The sequence below is a fragment of the Coenobita brevimanus genome, chromosome 64, assembly GCF_032717465.1.
Source record: "Coenobita brevimanus isolate Jiangsu-jjx chromosome 64, ASM3271746v2, whole genome shotgun sequence".
Classification (NCBI taxonomy): Eukaryota; Metazoa; Arthropoda; class Malacostraca; order Decapoda; family Coenobitidae; genus Coenobita; species Coenobita brevimanus.
In genome coordinates, this window is record NC_137017.1 from 15,511,608 (window position 1) to 15,529,505 (window position 17,898).

Genomic DNA, 17,898 nt, shown 5'->3' on the forward strand with positions numbered 1-17,898 from the left:
ACTTCCATGCTCACTTCCCTGTTTCTTATCACTGCTTTCAAAGAACCAGCAACCTTTCTTCCCTGCTGTACCCTTTCAAGCACTTTACCCTCCAAACCTCCATCCTTACTCATCACACTACCCAAGTACTTAAACGTACTCACATTTTCCAATTCCTCACCATCAAACCTCGCTGTACATTCACTGACTTCACCTCTCTCACAGACCATCACTTTACTCTTCCCTATGTTCACCTTTAGATTCCGTCTCTTACACACACTCCCAAACTCATCCACCAAGCCTTGCAGCTCCCCTTCGTCTTCACTCAACAACACAGTATCATCTGCAAACAACAGTACAGGGAGTTTCCAAACACTATCCTCTCTCACCAGGGCCACTCCAGCATCCACTACCCTACCTTGTACCTCTTTTATTACCCCATCCATGTACAGATTGAACAACCATGGAGACATGACACATCCCTGTTTCAGCCCAACTTTCAAAGAGAAAAATTCACTTAGTTCACCATCCACATGCACTGCAGCCTTCGCACCATCGTACATACTCTTCACAGCATTCAACAACTTCCCATCTACTCCATATATTCTTAACACTTTCCACAATCCTTTGTCTATCCACCCTGTCATATGCTTTCTCCAAATCCATGAAAGCCGCATACAACTTCTTTCCCTTCTCCAGAAACTTTTCCACTAAAGATCTAAGAATGAATATCTGATCTACACAACCTCTTCCCTTCCTAAAGCCTCCCTGTTCTTCTCCAACTAATTTCTCTGTTCTTTCTCTAACTCTGTCAATAGGTATCCTACCATACACTTTTCCTATTATACTAAGAAGACAAATGCCCCTATGATTACCACACACTTTTTTTTCCCCTTTTCCTTTGTACAAGGGAATAATTATACCTGACTTCCAATCCTCCTGGACTCTACTTTCCTCCCAGGCCAATCTGCACATCTTCCACATCCATTCTGCTACTATCTCTCCCCCATGCTTCAGCATTTCACCACACACTCCATCAATTCCTGGGGCTTTCCCTGTTTTTACTTTCTTCATTGCTTCCACAACTTCTATCCTACTGATTTCTTCCTGTCTTCTCTCCTCCCTCCATCTCCCAGCCATTCCCCAGCCACTTATACTTGCATTACTTCCATCCTCTATGTTCAACAAGTCCTTAAAGTGTTCTCTCCATCTGCTCACTTTTTCTCCCTTCTCCACTAGTAGTCTACCATTTTTATCTTTCACTCCCCTGCTAACTTCACTTCCACCCTGTCTTACTCTTTTCACCTCTTTCCAGATCATTTTCTTACAGTCCCTCCACTTTACACTCAAATTCCTTCCAAATTCCTCATTCACTCTCTTCTGACTGTCTCTTACTAATCTTTTCACCTCTCTCTTTCTTTCTACATATAACTACATATAACTCTCTCTTATGATGTCAGAATTCGTCAGAACTTCGTCACAGCTTTGTTGTCAAAACACATAGCTGTTGCTATCACGAGGTCCTCAGAAACAGCCTTACCGGACTACCCTGATGCCCATAAGCTGCCATTCATTAGAGGGTGTACCAGCTTACCACGGTAGCAGTTCTGGTGTCTCACGGGTGTTTACAGGCAATGTACGGGGGTACGTCAAAACACTTTTCCGGTAAGGAAAGGGTTAAATTATGTAATTTAAGTTCATATGGTAAATGACTTAGAGAAAAGGTGGTAAATATCTAGCCTCCGGGCCGTATAAGGCCCGCAAGACCATTTGATCAGGCTCACGAGGCAATTCATAAATGGAATTTCATAAACTCATGAACGAATATACTGTATATATACGTACTGATGAGCTGAATGACAGACTAACAAAAGTGCTAAGAGAATCAGCGGAGGTAGTAGGAAAACCTAATACAAACAAAGCCAAGAAATATTCAGAAAAGACACTCGAGCTTATGAAAAAATGAAAGTTCAGTAAAAACAAAGATAGACGAAATAGAATGAGCGGAATTAAATAAGCTTATCAACAAAAGACAAAGAGATGACAAAAGAAAGAGAAACATGGATCAGATCAAAGAAACCATCAAAAATGGAAAAAGTCTGAAACAGATCCGAAGTAAAATGGCACTAGGAAAGCAGCAAATGACATCACTGAAAGAAAAAAAGGGTGAAATCATTAAATGCCGAGATAAGGTGGTGAAGGGAGTTGAAGAATTTAACAAAGAACTGTATGCATCAAAGACAGTAGTACCAATAGCTAACTTTTCAGTTGACAAAAGTGGAATACCTGAGGTAACACCAGATGAAGTAAATATTACTCTTAAAAATATGAAAAGAGGGAAGGCTCCGGGAGAAGATGGAATAGTAACAGATTTTACTGTTAGATGCAGGAGTAGAAGTACAAAATAGGCTTGCTCACTTATTTACCCACTGTATCAAACAGAAAAAAATTCCCAAAACATGGTGGAATGCAATTGTTATTTTATTGTACAAAAAAGGTGACTCAAAAGATCTTAGTAACCATCGACCCATTAGCTTATTATCAGTCATTTACAAACTCTTCACTAAAGTCCTTACAAACAGAATAACAACAATTTTGGAGGAGAACCAACCTCGTGAACAGGCAGGATTCCGAAGCTGGTGTTCAACCACCAATCATCTGCATACAATGAATCAACTAATTGAGAAAACTACAGAATATAATAAACCACTGTGCTTAGGTTTTGTTGATTATGAAAAGGCTTTTGATTCAGTGGAGCACATAGCGATTATAAATTCACAGCGAGAACAAGGAGTGAATGAGAACATTGTAAAACTGCTCAAAAACATATGTAAAGAGGACTCGGAAAAAATTAAGATTGAGAAGGGCGTGTGTCAGGGAGATACAATTTCACCAAAATTATTTACAGCATGCCTAGAAAGTATTTTCAGAAAGCTAGACTGGGAAAACAAAGGAGTGAACATAGATGGAGAAAAGCTAAACCATTTAAGATTTGCAGATGACATTGTCCTAATCTCAGAAACAGCAGAGGGATTGCAAGAAATGTTAAATGACCTGAACAGAGAAAGTCTGAAAGTAGGACTGAAGATGAACCGGAGTAAAACTAAAGTAATGTTTAATCCACAAACATCAAAGAGTGTCATCAGAATATGCGATGAAATTCTTGAAGAAGTTGAGGAGTACAACTACTTGGAACAAATACTAGAATTAACAAAAGATCATGATGGTGAAATGAAAAGACGCATTACAATTGGATGGAAAGATTTCGGTAAACATAGAGACATTATGAAAAGTAGCTTGCCAGTTTGTATGAAACGAAAAGTAAGTAACGAATGTATAATTCCAGTTATGACGTATGGTTGTGAGACCTGGAAACTAACAAAATCGATGGAAAATAAATTAATCCGTTCTCAGAGAGCAATGGAAAGGTCAGTTTTGGGAATACCTTTAAGAGATGGGAAAAGATCAACTTGGGTGAGACAGCAGACTAAAGTCAAAGATATCATAGATGTTATAAAACAACAGAAATGGAGGTGGGCAGGCCATATAGCAAGAATAAGGGATAACTGATGGAGCAAGAGGCTGACAGACTGGACACCAAGAGATTGTAAGCATAGCAGAAAAAGGCCAGACAGGAGATGGAGAGATGAGATAGAGAAATTTGCAGGGAAAATGTGGCAAAGATTGTCTTAGTCAAGGAATTCGTTGAAAAGGCTGGGGGAGGCCTTTGTTCAGCAGTGGACTAGTTATGGCTGATGATGATGATGATGATATATTTGTAAATATATATTGTATGTACTAGGCTACAGTTCAGTGTAAGTTGATAATTTTGTATGGCCTGCAAATGATGTTTAAAATATCCTAATGGCCCTTAACCCCTTAAACGTGGATTGTCGCGTTTGCGACGCTCGGCCAAAAGGACATGACGGCGGGTCGTTGCGTTTGCGATTTTAGTAAATTTTGAATAACCGCGGGCAAGCAGGCTCCAGCTGGTATTGTCTATCAGTACCACCACCCTCTAGCTACAACTAGCATACTTTACCTTTGTGCTACTGACCTCAGTTGTTGCCAAATATCGCGTTTTCCCCCCGTCCCCCCCCCACCACGGCCCGGCCAGCCTGGCTGTGATACATGGCAGCGCTCTGAGTGCTCAGAACTGTAAATCTGTGCTCTCCTCTCACAAGCAGTTTATGCTACTAGGAAATGCTTGTTTCTCCAGTTGTAACACTAGCTTTTTTTCTCACGGTTTGCCCCTGTTTAGCGTCAGTTTACTGCAGGCTTTCAAAGTGACATTATGGCGAGTTCTAGCTCTTCCCAGTCAGTGCAAGCGGCCGACAGGAACAAGAATAAAGTGGCGGACGTAAGGCAGAATAAAAAGCGTGCCGTGGTGATCTTTTGGGAAGTAATATGATTGAAAATAATGTAGTATACATGTTTTTAGCTGTGAAAATGGAAATGTTTGTTGAGTGATGGGAAGACCACCGCCACAGTGCATGTCGGCCGTACGCTCCGTTGATTTTAGCCTTATTTTCAGTGCTTATTGTACAAATACGGATTCCTAACTACCTTTACGTTGTAGTATAAAGTTTACTGTGACAGAATGAGGCTGTGGTAGAGGGGAAACCGGGTTGCTGGAGGTGTGAAAGTGAAGATTTGGTTACCCAACTTTGCAAGTCTCCACAAGTCCTTGGGTAGTCCACGAAGGCTCAACACCTGTCTCTGGAGAAAGCTGAATGTAAGTACTATCTGCCATACCAAGTATAATGTTCTAGGGTTAATCTCTGATTTTTGGCGAATATTTTCCTACAGGTACTCAGACCGCGATACAACCTCACCACTCGGGGGGGAACGACTGTACACAGCCGCGTTTAAGGGGTTAATATTAGAAAGGTTCCTCACCCCTGATTTAGAGTGTTATGTAATATAAGATAACTCTGGGATGTTTTGATATCTCCGAGTTGGCAACTGTTGTTCTCGTAGAATGTAGAAGTTTCTCGAATAATGCAAGCTTATATAAAGATGAGGTAGAAACTATTTCAAATTCAGTCAGTTTTCAGTGGAGTTTGAGTGTCATTTCAGTGTCAGTGTAGTTCAGGGGCGCACCCAGAAATTTTCTACGGGGGGGGGGGTAGTGAGGTGAGGTGAGGTCAGGTAATCCAAGAATTACAGGGAGGTCAACATGCAGGTTTAGAGTCAGGGAGCTGCTGGCTCATGTGTTACTCTTTGTACTTGCCAATTTTTCGTGTTTTGCTGTTATCGAAATAAAGATATATAAATTTTTGAAGGACCCAGAGAGCTAAGGGGGGGCCTAGGCCTGGTGGCCCCCCCCCCAGGTGCGCCCCTGGTGTAGTTTGTATGTTTTTCGGTACTTGTGAAAACAGTGAAGGGTTTATTAAAGTTTGTATATCATCAGAATTTGTAATAACAGTGAAGTGTTGTTAAACGTTAAGTGTAATAGCAGTTGGTAAAGTTTGTATAGCTCCAGTGCTTGTGAGAACGGTGAAGTGAAGTTGGAAAGCATTAAGTGGAATTACTTGGAAAATAAAGACAGTGAACTTTAAGGGGCCAGTGTTTATTTTCACCTCAGCTGATCTTGTGTACTGTACACCTAAAGGCTGACCATAGGACGAACAACTTACTGGGTAACATCCTTCCTGTTCAGAAGAACTGCTGTTGGAGCCTGTGGCAGTGTGGGACGAGGACGTGACACTGGTGTCGGGAGTGTGGATAATTTCAGTGCTGCAGTTAGTCTAACCTTCGACGTGGAAGCAGGTGTGCACTCAAGGTCTCGAGCTGGGCAGGAGGAGGACGTTTCCCAGGTGACAGTTGTGAAGCTAATACAGGCACAAACTAAAGAACTCAAAGAACAAGTACAAGGACGAACTAAAGAATTCAAAGAACAATTACAGGCACAAACTAAAGAACTACAGGCACAAACTAAAGAACTCAAAGAACTAGTACAGGCACAAAGTGTACAATTGAAGCCACAGTGTGAACAGCTAGAGCCACAACGTGAAAAACAAAAAGAACAATATGAACAACTTCAAGAGGCATCAGAGGAGCAACAGAGGGAATTACAACTGACAATGCAAGGACAGCTGGATTCCATCATGGGGGAAATGAAGGAGAACAGCAACTGCTTAAGGAGGAAGTAGATGCCAAGCTTGAGGAGCAGAAGTATGAAATGGCAGTGCAGCTTGCTGCTAGCCTCAAGGATGCTGCAATGGAAATTCTGGGCCAGATGTCAGTAGAGGAGAGGATGCAGATTCACAACCAGTACTAGAGTGGCTGCAGCAGAGTACAGTGCGACCATCTTAGGAAGAAGTTTCCAGGTTAAGCCCTGCGACCAAGAGCTACAGGAATCAATGGGACCTTCTTCTTTTGAACAGTGGACTACTGGAGTGTCAGTGGGAGACACCCGATGGCCTCAGCAAGTATTGGCAACTGGTGGTTCCGAAGAAGATGAGGTTCAAGATCTTGGATGAGTCTCATAACCAGATCACTAGTGGGCACCTGGGAATGAAGAAAACTCTAAGCCGGCTGTGACAGAGGTTCTACTGGATTGGGATGGATCAGGATGTTGAAGAGTGGTGTTGGACCTGTGATGTGTGCTGTGCCAAGAAACGTGGTTGTGCTCTTCTCCAGCTGTATCAAGTGGGTGCACCGATGTAAAGAGTTGCGGCAGACATTGCTGAACGTTTGCCGCTCACTGAGAGAGGAAACCGGTATATATGGACTACATCACAAAGTGGCCAGAAGCTTATGCTATCCCTGATCAAGAGGCTGCGACTGTTGCTCAGGTGTTGGTTGATTAGTTTTCTGTCGTTTTGGGATGCCACAAGAGCTACGTTCAAACCAGGGTAGAAACTTCGAGTCTGCTGTGTTCCGTGAGTGCTGCAAGTTACTGGGGATCAAGAAGACCAGGACGATCCCCCTAAGGCCACAGTCAGATGGGATGGTGGAGATATTCAACTGGACCCTGGGACAAGAACTGGCCAAGTACTGCATTGATGGACAAACAGAATGGGACTAGAAATTACCTGCATTGTTGATGGCATATTGGTCTGCATCCCATGAGTCTACTGGCTACACTCCTGCAAAACTGATGTTGAGTCATGAGTTACATTTACCTGTTGACTTGTTAATGGGAAGACCACATGGTGAAGAGCTGCCTACAGACACCACCGGCAGTGCGAAGCACCTTCAGGAAAGGCTGGCTGAGGTACGGTTGCGAGCAGATGACTCGAGGCCAGCTAGTCCACCAACATGGTGTTTTATCTGGTAACAGTCGTAGCTATGAACTTGACCGAGATTCAGTCAGCTATCCGGACAAAACAAACCCATTGATAATTTGTCAGTGTGCAGTTCCAACTGGTCTCCAATCGATATCATGCAAGTATACGTATGAAATGTCATACACATGGTAGTTATATTTATAACCATAGTATTACAACATAGGCATCCAAATAGTGGTGTGTTCATTCATGTGTGACACACAGGTATCGGTAGTGATTTATTTGGTTCAGCTATTGTTGTGAACCAAACAACCTTTACCAGTTTTCAAGATATATGGCGTAGGGTTATCAGCTTCCCCGCAACCTTGCATATTATCACAAAAATGCCGTCATGCCAGTCATCCCTCACCGTGAACCTCACTTTCATTGAAGTCTAAATCTGAAGCAGGTGGGAGATTTAAAGGTTCACACCACAGTAGGCAGAACAGGGGGAGGGGTGTGTGGGAGTTATAAGGAGTGTGATGGGTGAGGAAGGGAGGGACGAGGTGGGATGTCAGATGGGAGGAGGAGGGGGGAGGGGGCAGGCGGTTGGCTGCGGTATTAAACATATATGAGATTAAAGGTTGTAAGAAGTTTGTTTTGACATACGCAACCAATGTTAGTTTAATATTCAAGTGATAAAGTCGAACAATTACTTTCTATAAATATTTATCATCAAGAATGAGTGGATGGTGAGCTGAGTGAGTTCTTTGATCTCAATGTGGGACTGAAACAGGGTTGTGTGATGTCTCCATGGCTGTTTAATATATACAGTACATGGATGGGGTTGTAAAGGAGGTGCAGGGTAGGGCCGTGGATGTGGGGATGGCTCTAATGAATGAGGGTGAGATTTGGAAGATTCCGGTGTTGCTGTTTGCTGATGATACAGTATTGTTGAGTTAAGATGAATGGGAGTTGCAAGGTTTGTGAATGAATTTGAGACAGTGTGTAGGAGGAGGAAGCTGAAATTTAATGTAAACAAAAGTAAAGTTATGGTGTTTGAGAGGAATGAAGTCACAGAATGTACAGTGAGGTTGGATGGTGAGGATATGGAGAGTGTGAGTGCATTCAAGTACTTGGGTAGTGTGATGAGTAAGGATAGGGGATGAAGTGCGTGAAAGGGTACAGCAGGGAAGGAAGGTTGTTGGTTCACTGAAAGCAGTGATGAGAAATAGGAAGGTGAGTATGGAAGTTAAGAAGTCACTGCATGATAGTATTGTGATCTCTACCCTGACGTATGGAAGTGAGGCGTGGACCTTGCAAGAGGGGAACAAGTCAAGAGTGAGAGCAGTAGAATGAGTTACTTGAGAGGAGCATGTGGAGTGACATGGAGAAACAGGTTGACGACTGAAGAAGTGAAGGAACGTTGTCGGGTGTATGTGGATGTGGTTGAGAAGATTAGGAGAAATGCACTGAGGTGATTTGGACATGTGGAGAGAATGGAGAATGAAAGACTGACTAAGAGGGTGTATGTAGGTGAGGTGGAGTGAGGGAGAGTGAGGGGTAGACCGAGGATGATGTGGAGGGATGGAATTGAGAGGTATATGAGGGAGGGGGGGGTGAGTTGGGGGGAGGGTAGTCAAATGGTGGGTGACAGAGCGACTTGGAGGCGTTTTGTTTGCGGCCACCCTTTGCGGGACTAGGGCGTCGGGCTATAGATAGATTGATAGATAGATGAACGGTCCAATTCGTTCCACCTTCATGCCTCTTCCCATACGTGGTGTCAAGTGGTGCCTACATCACAAACTGAGGTGGTGATGGAGCTGCACACTCAGGATACCCGTGTGTCTCACATGAATGAACGCACCACTATTTGGATGCCTATGTTGTGATACTATGGTTATAAATATATCTTCCATGTGTACGACACGTTAATGATAATCAATATCATACGTTTACTTGCATGATATTGATTGGAGACCAGTTAGAACTGCAATTTAACAATTTATCTCTGGGTTTATTTTGCCTGAACAGCCGACTGAATCTTGGTCAAGTTCATAGCTACCACTGTTACCAGATAATACACCAACATGTTGGTGGACTAGGTGGCCTCGAGTCATCTGCACACAACTGTACATCATCAAGTGCGAGGAGCCCTCAAGTTTTCAGGAGAGGTGATTAAGTGCAAGTGTGATGCCAAGGCAAGTGAAGTGAGCTTCAAGGATGGTGACCAGGTTTGGTTATACAATCCTTAGCAAAAGAAGGGATAGTCACCGAAGCTGCAAAGCCCATGGGACGGCCTTTACACTGTGTTGGACCGCCTATCAGATGTAACGTATCGGATTCGGGAAGGCAAGAAATCTCGCCCAAAGGTGGTACACGTGAACCGTCTGTGGCAGTACCGTGAGCCAGGACAATACAGCTGGGACGTCTCCAAGGAATTGTGCTCACCTGCAGCCGAGGATGTTGAGGAGGACCAAGGAGCTGAAGTGCAAGAAGATGGTTACAGTTCCCCATGAGAAGAAGCGAATCAAGAAGAGGACCAAGACCTTCCAGGAGGAGTGGACTGTGTGGAGGAGCAAGGACATCGTCAGAAGCAGCATAGAAGAATACCTGATAGGGTAAGTTTAAGGATTATTTTGTGTATTGCTTAGATGTTCCATTAAAATTAAGGTTTGTGTTTGTATACAGTATACTCTGTAGTTTTGTTGGGATGACAAAGAACTAGGGAGGGAGTAGTGTTAAGAAGCAAGATTTGCCAGTTAGGTAGCTGAGATTTTTCTTGACGTTTCCTGATGTTTACGGTAGCTAGTTCCGTTACGAGTCAGTTTGTGAGTGTAGTTATTTTGTAAGTTGTACATTAATTTTTGTGCTCTTTTTCATTATATTTAAGTAATTGCTTGTTAAATTTTGTAATTTAAGTTCATAGGGTAAATGATTCAGAGTGTAATGTAATGTAAGGCAACTCTGGCATGTTTTGATATTTCCGAGTTGGCAACTGTTGTTCTTGTAGAATGTAGAAGTTTCTCGAATAATGCAATCTTACATAAAGATGGGGTAGAGACTATTTCAAGTTCAGTCGATTTTCTGTTGAGTCTCGGTGCAGTTTCAATGTAGTTTGCATATTTTTTGGTACTTGTGAAAACAGTGAAGGGTTTATTGAAGTTTGTATATCATCAGAACTTGTAATAACAGTGAAGTGTTGTCAGGCATTAAGTGTAATAGCCGTTAGTGAAGTTTGTATAGCTCCAGTGCTTGTGAGAACAGCGAAGTGAAGTTGGAAAGCAGTAAGTGGAATTACGTGGAAATTAAAGACAGCGAACTTTAAGGTGCCAGTGTTTATTTTTGCCTCAGCTGATCTTGTGTACTGTACACCTACAGGCAGACCATAGGAAGAACAGCTCACTGGGCAACGTCCTTCCTGTGCTGAAGTACTGCTGTTGGAGCCTGTGGCAGTGTGGGACGGGGACAAAACAGTATGGTAAAACTGCCCGTCTTCCTATGCACTGAATTGCGTGAGTCCCCTGGCCTCTGGAATTAGTGCTAAACCCCCATCCCGTGTGCCTGTCTGCTTCCCTACCGAATGGTCAGAGTCGCCTGGCAGGCCACATTAGTCATACACTGCCTGAGGCGATGATGTACTGGTCATCCACTGTTGCCATCAAGTACTAACCCTTGCCTGGGCAAATGGAAGTGAGCCTTGTATGCAGATGTCAGTTTTCCGCGTTTTGCTTCCTCTGTGCTTGGACGCAACCGTTGGGTGCGATATGACAGTGCTGTTCTGCTTGCTGGCAAACACAAGCCCGCACCTCAGTTCCCGTCTTAGTCTCCCTCGTGAGTGGTAGTGCTTGCAATGATGGCTGTGACTGAGGTTGCGTTTGTGGTGGTTCCCTACCTTTTTCAGCGTGTGGCCCTCCTCTGCTGTATTCTCACATGTGTGGTGATAGCCCCATTCCCACCTGAAAAACAGAAGAGGAAGGTTCGGAGTTTGGAGAAGAAACATGAGATATTGGGCAAGGTTGACACGAGCTGGACCACACCACGCAGTCTTCGAGAGTATGATCTAGCTTGTTCAGCATTGTTTGATATCAAGGAATCACGCAACAAGCTTACGCAGTACGGACAGGACTTTGCCGAAAGCGCACATCAAGGCGACAGGAAGGTAATGGCCCAGGCCCGGCACGCCATTATCGACCGGTCGACATTGGTGTGGTTTCATCATCAACATGGTGCCAGGGTGGTAGTGTGAGAGACCAAAGTGAAGGCTGCTGCCAAGAAGTTTGCATACCTGCACAATGTGTCCGAAGGCTAGGCCTGGCATGCTATTATCGACCGGTCGACATTGATGTAGTTTAGTCAGCAACTTGGTGCCAGGGTGGTAGTGCATGGGACCAAGGTGAAGGCTGTTGCCAAGAAATTTGCACACCTGCACAATGTGGCTGAGGGATGGCTCTTTCACTTCAAGTCTCGCCATGGACTTACCGGCTGTAAGGCATACGGCTAGGCCTTGGACGCAGCAGCAGAGAAAATGGGCCCGTTTCACCTGAAAGTGCAGTGTCTGATCAAGGACGAGGGCCTTGCCCTTGGTCAAGTCTATAATGCTTACGAAGCTGGTCTGTTCTACCTCTTCTTGCCCACCAACACTCTGGCTGAGGAAGGGGAGATGACTGTGCCTGGTCGGAAGTTGTCCAAACAATATGTCTTTGTTTTGTGCTGTACCAATGCTACCGTGACTCACTGCCTCAAGCCCGTTGTTGTTGGGCATGCAAAGTAACCACATTGTCTCCGTGGTTGATGGATAGCCTGTCTGTTGTGTGATACCATTTTGTGAAGGCATAGTTTACCTCTAAGATCTTCAGGGAGTGGTTCCACAGACATTTCGTCAAGATGGTTGTATCAAAAGGAAGTCCTTTGTATCACGCACGACTAGGTGAAGTCACTTCTGCTTTTGGACGGTGTCGTTGCACATCCATTTGAGGAGGATTCAGTTGCTTTTGACTGGCGGATTACATGCGTGTTTCTGCCACTTAATACGACAGCTCAGATTCAAGCAATGGACCAGGGTGTTATTGTGGCTGCCAAGAGACTGTACCGTCAGAGGTTTCTGAACGGGATGATAGTGGTGCTAGAGGACGAGGACGCGGTTGAGGACACGTGGGGAGCTGACCTTGCAGAATCTTTGGTGTTACTACCTGAAGTCTTCAGTGTGCAACTGGGCGAACGCGTGGAAGTCTCCGTCAAAACCCTCGAAAGCGGTTGGTCTCATTTCTTGCAGGGAATGGAAACCAAGCACGACTTTGAGGGATTTGACGTGGATGATTTCCATAGTTGCCTTATAACAGCAGGAGAGCAGGTGGACGTCGATGACGTGAGGGATTGGCTGGATGACGACGGTGGCTATCCTGGTTACCAGACAATGTCTGATGGGGAGATTACTGCTGCTGCCTCTGAGGGCACAGAAGAGGACAATGGGACTGATGAGGATGAGGACTCTGATGCGCAGCCCTCCGCAACTCCTTCAGTCCCTCGTCTCAGTGTCCTCCATGGTTACCTGGAGGGGGTGCTGGAGTATGCTGAGCACTCACACCGTGATGGAGAGTTGGTGCCGCTCCGCCTGGTAATGGAGCTGCGGAGAGTCAGGAATGCTGTCACCCTCTGTTAGAATTGTTGGTCCTATAGTCAGACCAGGATTGACTCGTTCTTCAAGCCAGCAACCCCCACGAATGCCAGCCCATTATCACCACCACCACCAGCTCGTTTCCTGCCTTCACCGTCGGAGCTGCAACCGAGCGCATCAACATCCTAACCTCACCATACCAAAACACACTACAACACGCTACAGACCATACAGAACAAGGCCCTAAAAATAATCACAGGCTGCACAGCTACTACACCCACAGACCACCTACATCAAGAAACCAAAGTCCCTAAAGTCAAGGATCACGTAGACATGAAAGGCACCCAGATTCTTGCTACAACCTCCACAAACCTACAACATCCACCACATTACATGGCAGCACATCCACCCACACCAAGGAACATCAAAACAACACCCAGCACACGATATCATACACAAATACTGTCATCCCCCCCCCCCCTCACCTCAGACCTGCTTCCAGAAGCATATCTACACTCAAATCACTTGCCGCTTCATTCAGTCACTTAAAGACAACACACAGCTGCATGCACGGCCTCCTGATATCCACCCTTCTGAATCCTATCTCCTTTGTGAGGACAGGGTCCACCTGGCCAGGCTGAGATGTGGGCACCATCCAGCCCTCTTAAGCTACCAGAAGAGGCTGGATGACTCCATTGCTGATGCCTGTCCAGGATGTAACACAGCACATTATGGAAGACTGCACTGCACACAATCACCTACACCAACAACACAACATACACTTTTTGAGAGCTGTGTGGGAAAACCCGGTCTCGGCCATGGCCTTCCTAAGGGACTCGGGGCTGTTCAGCCAGACTGCGTGGGGAACAATTACTACTACTACTACTGTACTACAGCCATTGAGTCTCCATTTTATGTAAGTTTGTGGCTGTCTTCGGAGTCACCTGAGGTGGGTAGGCCACCATCACCGTACCGCACGTTGCCGGTCATTGCCCACCCCTGGCAGGTTGAGGATGATGATGATGAGGAGTTTGTCAACCTTTATTAGGCGCTATTGTGTGCCACTAAACCACATGGGATAACTCTACCCCTGCTGGAGGCGGCTGGTTAAGAAGCCTGGCGGTGGTGCACTTGGTGGTAAGTACCCCAACTGAATGTTTTTCGACAGGGAACTTTAGGTTCTTTCATAGTTTCCTTGGGGCTAAAATTGATTTAGGATAATCCTATATATGTTTTGATGTCACAGTAAGGCAGAATGACCCAAAAATAGTGCCAAAAATAGGAAGGGTGCTGTGTATACCACAATGTTTAGGTAGGATGTTTTTTGGTTTTCATTTTTTTTTTGAAAGGGTACAGCAGGGAAGAAAGGTTGCTGGTTCCTTGAAAGCAGTGATAAGAAACAGGGAAGTGAGCATGGAAGTGAAAAAGTTACTACATGACAGTATTGTGATACAAACTCTAACGTACGGAAGTGAAGCTTGGACATTGTTGGAAGGACACAAGTCAAGAGTGAGAGCAGTGGAAATGAGTTATTTACGAGGAGCCTGTGGAGTCACGTGGAGAGACAGGCTGACGAATGAGGATATAAAGGAGCGTTGTGGTGTGGATGTGGATGTGATAGGAAGCGTTATGAGGAACACACTGAGGTGGTTTGGCCATGTGGAGAGGATGGAGGGTGAAAGACTGACGAAGAGAGTGTATGTGAGTGAGGTGGAGGGGGGAAGAGGGAGGGGGAGGCCGAGGATGAGATGGAGGGATGGGGTGGAGAGGTATATGAGAGAGGGGGGTGTGAGTTGGGAGCAGGGCAGTGAAATGGCGGGGGACAGGGCGACTTGGAGGCGATTTGTTTGTGGTCACCCCAAACGGGATTGAGGCGTCTGGCAATAGATAGATAGATAGATAGATTTTTTTTTTTATGGTTTTCTTGGTGCTGAAAATTATTTTGGATAAGCCTATGTATGTTTTGATATGACAATATGCCAGAATGACTGGAAAACACTGTCAAAATAAGGAGAGGCACTGTACATACAGTAGTTTTTTTTTTTTTTTTTTTTTTTTTTTTGTGATGAAAATTTGTTTTGGCTAACCTTATGTATGTTTTCATGTCAAAATATGGCAGAATGACCTGAAAACACTACCAAAATGAGGAGGGGTACTGTATACACAGTATTGTATAAGTAGGGTGTTTTTGGGTTTTTCAGTGTTTTTTCTGCATGATTTTCTTGGTGTTTACCATTACTTTTGGTATTCCTATATGTGTTTTTATGTCTAAATGTGCCTGAATGACCGGAAAACACTGCCAAATTAAGCACAGGTAATGTAAAAATAGGTTAGGTTGGAGGTGAGTATAGGTAGGGTCTAGGTATGGGAGGGGAATAGTGTTCATTATCCGGATGTTGCCGCTACTCGGACATGCCTTTGGCTTTATTATGTCCGGCTAAATGTGGGAATACTGTACTGTGTATGTACTATTTTGAGCGAAGCAAGGGTTGAGGTGAATGTTTGGCAATGTTCCCCATAACACCTATGGATCCCATAACCACAGGATGTAGAGGTTAGGAGTGTATATCCAGTGTTTAGGAGGATCACCAATTTTGGGTATTTTTTAATGAGGTTCAAGAGCTGTCTTATTCACCGGCAAATATCGTTAGTGGCAGGCAGTATGTGAATCTCTCTCTCTCTCTCTCTCTCTCTCTCTGGTATCATTAGAGTCCTTCCAAAATATCGAGATCGTTTAGGCGTTGTCCCTCACGGGAATTCCCTTACGTGTGACGTTGCCACAGTTTCTACTGGGTCAATTATCGGATTAGAGACAAACTTCAAGGGAGAACCCTCACTCCCAGCTCACTACCTCTCTCTCTGTCTCTCTCTTTCTCTCTCTCTCTCTGCATATAAAATCAACATTATATGGAGATTTATTTCTATAAAGTCTATATGGTTTTATGAATAATTAGTATTTGAGGAAAAGCCTCCTGACTCTGTCTGTCTGTCTGTCTGTCTCTCTCTCTCTCTCTCTCTCTCTCTCTCTCTCTCTCTCTCTCTCTCTGCATATAAAATCAACATTTTATGAAGATTTATTTCTCTAAAAAGTCTATAGGTTTTATGAATTATAGGTCCTTTGTTTGCCTTCTCTTCTAAAAAATACTTATTTACGCTGTAAATAAGTTCTTCTCGACTGTGGAGCTGATTAGGGCGAGTAGTAGGGGTAGGAGCTTATCTTTGATGGCGGTCAGAGAGGAAGTGACCTGCAGATTGACACCTGACCTACCCTCACTGACTCACCTACAAGTGTGACAGCGTTGGAAGTGTTGAGGTATTTATAAAAAGTCATTGTTATTATTAAAAACAATTGGCATTTTCTTACACTATATAGCCTTAATAGAAAATTACAGTATATATACATATACTGTAAATAAATTTCATTTAGAAGTAGTAAATAGCCGACATGAGACAGAGAGGTGTGTTTTGGTACGGATTCGGCAGCGTCGCGCGAAAGGGAATTCCCACAAGGGACAATGCCCAAACGATCTCGATATTTTGGAAGGACTATAGTGGTAGGCAATGTGTGAATCTCTCTCTCTCTCTCTCTCTCTCTCTCTCTCTCTCTCTCTCTCTCTCACACACTGAAGTTTGGTATAATATTTCAGGTTGGGTCATCCCCTGACATTGTCTGAGAAGATCCTGTACTCACACCTAGATGACCCAGCTGGCCAAGATATTGTGCGTGGCGAGTCCTATCTGAAACTGCGGCCAGATCGTGTGGCTATGCAGGATGCCACTGCTCAGATGGCAATGTTGCAGTTCATCAGCTCTGGTCTTCCACGTGTGGCTGTGCCATCCACCATCCACTGTGACCATTTGATCCAGGCACAGGTTTGTGATCTAAGAAAAGAATGTGATGCCTCATAGTGTCTCTTATGACAGATATGTTTGGTATTGCCATGTGAATATAATACTTGTGCTGAGGAGGAATGTCTTCACCTGGTGGCACTGGTGTAAATGGTGAGATAAACCTTACCGACATTGATAACAAAACTATGTGAATTCACAACTGCACGCATACCGACAACAGTCAGCGACTGAAGCAGGCCAAATGTGATTTATTTGTTTATATTATTTATCAGTCTATCTATCTATTGCCACATGCCTTAATCCTGTAAGGGATGGTCACAAACAAATTGCCTCCATGTTGCCCTGTCCCCTGCCATTTCACTGCCCTGCTCCCAGCTCAAACCACCCTCTCTCATATACCTCTCCATCCTTCCATCTCATCCTTGGCCTCCCCCTCCCTCTCTCCCCTCCACCTCACTCACATACACTCTCCTTGTTAGTCTCTCACTCTCCATCCTCTCCACATGGCCAAACTACCTCAGTGTGTTTCTCGTAAGGCTTCCTATCACATCCACATCCACACCACAATTATCCTTCACTTCCTTATTTGTCAATCTGTCTCTCCATGTGACCTCACATGCTCCTCTCAAATAACTCGTTTCCACAGCTCTCACTCTTGACTTGTGTCCCTTCAACACGGTCCAAGCTTCACTTCCATATGTTAGAGTTGGCATTACAATACTGTCATGTAGTAACTTTTTCACTTCCATGCTCACTTCCCTGTGTCTTATCACTGTTCTCAAGGAACCAGCAACCTTTCTTCCATGTTGTACCCACTCAAGCACTTCACCCTCTAAACTTCCATCCTTACATGTCACACTACCCAAGCACTCACATTTTCCATTGCCTCCTCATCCACCCTCAGTGTACATTCACATTGCACTTGGTGTTATTATACCGACATAGTTTACGCATTATTTTCTCTTGGGGTTTGCTTTTATTGTACTATCCTTTTTTCCATAATTGGAGTGATCATGAATTCTAGTTCATGGTCTAGCCCGCCAGGTGTCCATAGTGCCATTCTCAGAAAATGGGGACAAGGGGTGGTAGAGAGTAATCAGTCAGGAATTTTTATTTTTCTTGTTCCTTAGCTTCACCCCTAACAGGCAGGCGACGTTACGTAACATCCGTGTGTGAGGAGGCGGGCGACGTTACACAATGACAGCCATTTTTGGTCCTAATTTATCGGTGAAATTG

At 44.4% G+C, this 17,898-nt stretch overlaps 1 protein-coding gene across 1 annotated transcript in view; it reads left to right on the forward strand.

Moving 5' to 3' along the window:
• Positions 1–17,898, forward strand: part of LOC145404670 (aconitate hydratase, mitochondrial-like) — a 418,871-nt gene that overhangs the window by 81,309 nt on the left and 319,664 nt on the right. The window contains exon 3 of the mRNA XM_080276212.1: positions 16,458–16,683. Within this exon, the coding sequence (XP_080132338.1) occupies positions 16,458–16,683 (226 nt within the window). The remainder of the gene's footprint in view (positions 1–16,457; positions 16,684–17,898) is intronic.